The sequence below is a fragment of the Opisthorchis viverrini genome, assembly GCF_000715545.1.
Source record: "Opisthorchis viverrini unplaced genomic scaffold opera_v5_39, whole genome shotgun sequence".
In the NCBI taxonomy this organism is placed as follows: Eukaryota; Metazoa; Platyhelminthes; class Trematoda; order Opisthorchiida; family Opisthorchiidae; genus Opisthorchis; species Opisthorchis viverrini.
In genome coordinates, this window is record NW_008751696.1 from 973635 (window position 1) to 980380 (window position 6746).

At 47.7% G+C, this 6746-nt stretch overlaps 2 protein-coding genes across 2 annotated transcripts in view; both read left to right on the plus strand.

The window, feature by feature from the left end:
- Nucleotides 1-2016, plus strand: part of T265_02974 (hypothetical protein) — a gene marked incomplete at both ends in the record, with an annotated part of 31117 nt that extends 29101 nt beyond the window's left edge. Inside the window, one exon of the mRNA XM_009167353.1 lies at nucleotides 1688-2016. Coding sequence (XP_009165617.1) covers nucleotides 1688-2016 — 329 coding nt within the window. The remainder of the gene's footprint in view (nucleotides 1-1687) is intronic.
- Nucleotides 2017-2343: 327 nt separating this feature from the next.
- On the plus strand, nucleotides 2344-6100 carry T265_02975 (hypothetical protein; the record flags this gene model as incomplete). The annotated part of the gene is made up of 2 exons (XM_009167354.1): nucleotides 2344-2394; nucleotides 5855-6100. 2 exons carry the CDS (start codon nucleotides 2344-2346, stop codon nucleotides 6098-6100), a joined length of 297 nt encoding a protein of 98 aa, XP_009165618.1.
- Nucleotides 6101-6746: the final 646 nt, after the last annotated feature.

Genomic DNA, 6746 nt, shown 5'->3' on the forward strand with positions numbered 1-6746 from the left:
TCACAACTTCCACATTTAAGCGGTGTGGTTATGTCAGCCTAAAGGATGGGGACGGCACTCTCACCTACCGCTGGTGCTCACCGCCGAAATCCGAGCATAAAACAGCGTTGCTGCTCTTTGCTTATTGATGTTGTGCTGCAAAAACGCTGGGAATGCCCAGCAGTCCATGCTGTTTACAAACGCGGACTGAGAACCGAAACATGTAGTGCCAGGTTAATGGTCAGCGGCCGTTAACATTTCAGTTTTTGATTTATTTAGAGTGATTAAATGAGTAAATGCGGAGAAATTTGTGCATGACAATGCATCTTTGACTGTGGATGAGTAGGGGCGGCGAATAAAACCGGTCATCGCTTGGCAATACCCCGTTGTTAAGGACGGAAACAAAGAGGTGGAATGATTATGGTCACTTGGGAAACGGGAATTTCGCCGCATGTGCTACGGTGATCACGGTAAACTGAACTGGTCTGTTCATCGAAATCTAGTTCCCGGTTTTATTAGACGAAAAACCATAGGGGAAGACGTCCAATGAGCAATCATGGGGCAGGCGAAATCTGTTGGTGCAGGAAGTTTCTTCGTTATATTGACAAAGTAAAAGATGATTGATGCGATTAATTTTGTTCGCGGAGGTTGGACGTTGGACTAACTTACATTGTTGTGGAAAGGGGCACTACGTGGGTTCGGTGGCTGAAGGATGCATGGCCATTAAGGGGACAGAGGGATGTGCTTCAGATTGTGGAAGTCTTAAATGTGGAAATAGAGACTGGAGATACTTGGACGGTGTGTAGTGTAGACCTCAGATACTGAAGAATTCGGTGGTAGGGAATGTATCTGTGGGCTGGGACTTACGTGCCGGTTGGATGGCGGAAGACAATAAGCGAACACTGACGAGAAAGTGTAGGATGGGTATCGGCGGATAAATGAAAGCTGGCTTAGAGCTCCGGTGAAGGGACACCTCGATAGTCCGGCAAAATTGAAGACATAGCGGCGTTTAAATAACGCGGTATATGGGCTCCAGGAGTCTTTAGACCTGCACCACAATTTACACTTTGCGGGTAATGTGTCAGTCCGATCATCTTATTGGAAAACGGAGCGAATCTTGTTATGGATGAGCTCTGGCTCACAAGCGACTGTGCCGATGGTTGTCAGGTTACTTGGAGCTGGGTCAAGCTTCCAGATTTGTGGCAAGCGGGTTTGAGGGCTTGCTAGATTGTGGCTGGTTTTCGCGATGGATGTTGAGGGGTGTCAAGCCGAGGACATCGGCGAGGAACGCAAGGCCACAACTGAGAAAACGGTTTGGGCGTGTGCGAGGTTTTAGTGTAGCTCTGAATGCGTTTCTTTAAAAATCGTTCTTCCTTAGGGGCAAGTGGGGCTGCATGCAAAACCCACGGTGGCCATTAGATATTTATTGTACGTGCGAAATGAGGGGAGAGTTGTTAAAGATGGGACAGCCGAACCCACAGGTTCTCATCTAGTTAAGCTGTAATGGCTGCAGTGTCAGGAATACCAGGACAGTCTGTTGTTCGTGCAGGTGATGTAATAAACGGTGCGATGGATGGTAGATGAGCGGACGCAAATCAATCAAATGAGCAGACAACGGTGATTTAAATCATGCACAGGACCGATCAGATGGTGCAACATATCGCTTCAGTGAGTGGCTAATGCAGTTCCCATATTATCCAGCGCTCAGGGCCTCACAGAGACACTTTTCTGGTCAAACCGCCCCAAAACACCCAAGAATCCAGGAAGGCGGAATTTTGCCCCAAATCTCTGATCAAAAGCAAATCCAGTCGTCAAAAATGGGTGTTGAACGAGCTACAAACAGCAACGGTCGAAATTTTCGCCCACGGGAAAACTCTGTCCCCCAAAGCTAAAAGGCCCGAGCACACGGGGCTCTCAGGAAACGAAAAAACTCGCAAGCGAAAAGGATCCCCAGAAGCCATGAAGACAGGGAGCAGACAACATCTTCCCACAAGCCCCTTTGTGGCCTTTGACTCAAACCCGGCGCACAACTATTAAGTCTGCTAACCAACCCGGTCACTCAACTTTCGGCTCCTCACGCTCGGAGGCAGCAGTGACAATGTTGAAATGCTTGTCTACAAACTGCTTCAGACTTTTCAACAAACTCGGCGATGTTAAACAGTCAGCTTGTCTTGAACGACCGTCCATAATCGCACTCCAAGAGACCTGGCTCACACCAGATGTCTCTGATGCGGAGATCTCGATAGAGGGTTACTCTATTTTTCGAGCTGACTCAAAACGAGGGAGATATATGGGGTTGCTCTGTACTTACATGCGGCCCTACCGATCCCGTCCTCTCTGACGCCACCTCCGCAACTTTTTGCGATGCACTGTGGGTACGGATCCCGCTGCGTGGGTCCGATTTTCTCCTTCTCGGTGTGGAAAACCCTAGCCCCTCGAGTCNGGGCCGTGTGCAACGATGAATATAAATATATTGTTTGTACTGTTTTTAATTAAACAGAATCCACGACACACCAAAAGCAAGATTGAACCCATTCTCTTTCTGTGCTGCTGCCCTGCAGGCGCTTGGAAGAAACGACAAAGTAAATACATCATTATCGCCTCTCTTTTTTTATTCATTCCTCGGATGGTACCACACACTGCCCAAGTCAGCTCCGAATTATGCGAATCATACCTGATGGTAGTGTATCACTAGCCCTGGCGATAGCCTGATCCCTAGTTAACAGAGCAAAAGTTTATTCACAGTCCGGGTCATTTAAATGCTAGCTGTTGTTCCCTCAGCCAAATGCATTAACTATGGGCGTCGTGGTTTTGAAAATACTCCGCAATACAGATTCGGTTGATCTTGTTGCAGTCATTCTGCTGAATTGTTTTAAATGTTCTGCTCTAATCGAACTGTTTGGTTACTACCCTAAATGGTTGGCTTTCGCATTCCATCCACATAGGTCTTCAATATATATATAGGTCTTCAAAATATATATAATTTGTTCAATTACCTTAGAAAAGATGTCCGTCAAATGCGTGGTTGGAAGCGGAAGTTGGTTGGTTCTATGTTGACATGACACTACCGTACCCACTCTGATGACGCACAGGAGATCTTTTCTTCATGTAATCGTCCAGCTTTATCGGACCGTTGCTTTCAAATAGAACAAAATCGCTGATGGCGCGGGTGCACTTTTCAATCAGATGAGCCCTTTCTTAGGATTCAGGCACCGTGGTGTTTGGGCATACTTTCCACTTGTTCTATTCATTTATCTTTGTGGTGCAATCTCGGTTCTACATATTACCAATTATTTACCCGTCGAAAGTCCTGTCACTCGCGAGTCCCCCACAACAACGAAAAAGGCGTGCTTGTTCAGTTTCAAATTACATGTTATGCAGGCCGTTATATCTCCTCGTTGCGACCTGAACACACCACCATCCTCGTTTGCGCTCCCCTTGATACTGAGTCTTCATCTAACCGTTCGAAATGACCCAGTGACAATAGCTGTTCTCAGTTTCTTCTCAAATCGCTCAACGGTTTCTACCGAAAAGACCCGTTTCTACCCAGTTTTATTGAGTGGGCATTTTGAACCCCACACTTTACGATCATTTATCAGCACAATAAGCGTGTCATTTTTGGCTTCCACTTCCTCTCCGTCGGACCTGTCATAAATACGTTATCAATATTTAGCAATCTAGCGGCGCGCCGGGAAGCGAAACCTACTATTGCTGAGATGATAGGATGCCGTATGTGCGATGACGGGAGTAAAAATATACGAGGGGTTTTCCAGACCTTGTATTTCAATAGAGACCAAAAGGGCTGATCCCAATGAGTTGTGTTCACCGTGTGACCAAGCCGCATTGGTTCTCAGGTGGTTGTGGTCCCATATCCGGGTGATATTATCAGTGACTCAGCGCTTCATAGCACTACTCGCTATAGAAAGGCATTTCAGCTTTTCTAGTTTTTGAGTGGCCCAGCGCGTTTGTGTGGTATAAACGACTGGGGGTATGGCAGGAAATATGAGGTCTCCTGAATTCCAGGACCCCGGCAGTGATTCATTTCGCCTGATCTCAGTGGCACGCAATCAAGTTTTTGGCCGCCCCAAGGTACTAAGATGGCTGCTGCTCTCATCATATAGCACCAGCGGAGGACAAACCCGAATAAGCCTGGGATACTGGTTCGTTTTAAACGTACTTCACAACTTCCACATTTAAGCAGTGTGGTTATAAAAGCCTGAAGGATGGGGACGGCACTCTCACCTATCGCTGGAGCTCACCACCGAAATCCGAGCATAAAACAGCGTTGCTGCTCTTTGCTTATTGATGTTGTGCTGCAAAAACGCTGGGAATGCCCAGCAGTCCATGCTGTTTACAAACGCGGACTGAAAACCGAAACATGTAGTGCCAGGTTAATGATCAACGGCCGTTAACATTTCAGTTTTTCATTTATTCAGAGTGATTAAATGAGTAAATGCGGAGAAATTTGTGCGGGACAATGCATCTTCGACTGTGGATGAGTAGGGGCGGCGAATAAAACCGGTCATCGCTTGGCAATACCCCGTTATCAAGGACGGAAACAAAGAGGTATAATGATTATGGTCACTTGGGAAACGGGAATTCCGCCGCATGTGCTACCGTGCTCACGGTAAACTGAACTGGTCTGTTCATCGAAATCTAGTTCCCGGTTTTATTAGACGAAAAACCATAGGGGAAGACGTCCAATGAGCAATCATGGGGCAGGCGAAATCTGTTGGTGCAGGAAGCTTCTTCGTTATATTGACAAAGTAAAAGATGATTGATGCGATTAATTTTGTTCGCGGAGGTTGGACGTTGGACTAACTTACATTGTTGTGGAAAGGGGCACTACGTGGTTTCGGTGGCTGAAGGATGCATGGCCATTAAGGGGACAGAGGGATGTGCTTCAGATTGTGGAAGTCTTAAATGTGGAAATAGAGACTGGAGATACTTGGACGGTGTGGAGTGTAGGCCTCAGATGCTGAAGAATTCGGTGGTAGGGAATGTATCTGTGGGCTGGCACTTACGTGCCGGTTGGATGGCGGAAGACAATAAGCGAACACTGACGAAAAAGTGTAGGATGAGTATCGGCGGATAAATGAAAGCTGGCTTAGAGCTCCGGTGAAGGGACACCTCGATAGTCCGGCAAAATTGAAGACATAGCGGCGTTTAAATAACGCGGTATATGGGCTCCAGGAGTCTTTAGACCTGCACCACAATTTACACTTTGCGGGTAATGTGTCAGTCCGATCATCTTATTTGAAAACGGAGCGAATCTTGTTATGGATGAGCTCTGGCTCACAAGCGACTGTGCCGATGGTTGTCAGGTTACTTGGAGCTGGGTCAAGCTTCCAGATTTGTGGCAAGCGGGTTTGAGGGCTTGCTAGATTGTGGCTGGTTTTCGCGATGGATGTTGAGGGGTGTCAAGCCGAGGACATCGGCGAGGAACGCAAGGCCACAACTGAGAAAACGGTTTGGGAGTGTGCAGGGTTTTAGTGTAGCCCTGAATGCGTTTCTTTAAAAATCGTTCTTCCTTAGGGGCAAGTAGGGCTGCACGCATAACCCACGGTGGCCATTAGATATTTATTGTACGTGCGAAATGAGGGAAGAGTTGTTAAAGATGGGACAGCCGAACCCACGGGTTCTCATCTAGTTAAGCTGTAATGGCTGCAGCGTCAGGAATAGGAGGACAGTCTGTTGTTCGTGCAGGTGATGTAATAAACGGTGCGATGGATGGTAGATGAGCGGACGCAAATCAATCAAATGAGCAGACAACGGTGATTTAAATCATGCACAGGACCGATCAGATGGTGCAACATATCGCTTCACTGAGTGGCTATTGCAGTTCCCATATTATCCAGCGCTCAGGGCCTCACAGAGACACTTTTCTGGTCAAACCGCCCCAAAACACCCAAGAATCCAGGAAGTCGGAATTTTGCCCCAAATCTCTGATCAAAAGCAAATCCAGTCGTCAAAAATGGGTGTTGAACGAGCTACAAACAGCAACGGTCGAAATTTTCGCCCACGGGAAAACTCTCTGCCCCAAAGCTTAAAGACCCGAGCACACGGGGCTCTCAGGAAACGAAAAAAACTCGCAAGCGAAAAGGATCCCCAGAAGCCATGAAGACAGGGAGCAGACAACATCTCCCCACAAGCCCCTTTGTGGCCTTTGACTCAAACCCGGCGCACAAATATTAAGTCTGCTAACCAACCTGGTCACTCAACTTTCGGCTCCTCACCTTCGGAGGCAGCAGTGACAATGTTGAAATGCTTGTCTACAAACTGCTTCAGACTTTTCAACAAACTCGGCGATGTTAAACAGTCAGCTTGTCTTGAACGACCGTCCATAATCGCACTCAAAGAGACCTGGCTCACACCAGATGTCTCTGATGCGGAGATCTCGATAGAGGGTTACTCTATTTTTCGAGCTGACTCAAAACGAGGGAGATATATGGGGTTGCTCTGTACTTACATGCGGCCCTACCGATCCCGTCCTCTCTGAAACCACCTCCGCGACTTTTTGCGATGCACTGTGGGTACGGATCCCGCTGCGCGGATCCGATTTTCCCCTTCTCAGTGTGGAAACCCGTAGCCCCTCGAGTCTCCCTGAAGATGACCAATTCCTCATACAAGCGCTTGAGCAACTCTCCTCCAACTACCACTTCACTCATCTCCTGCTGGTAGATGAACGCAACGCTCCAAAGGCCCCATGGTGGAACTCCAGCGCGTCGGGTCAAGTGGACTTTTTGTAGCGGTGCTGATTGAAGTTG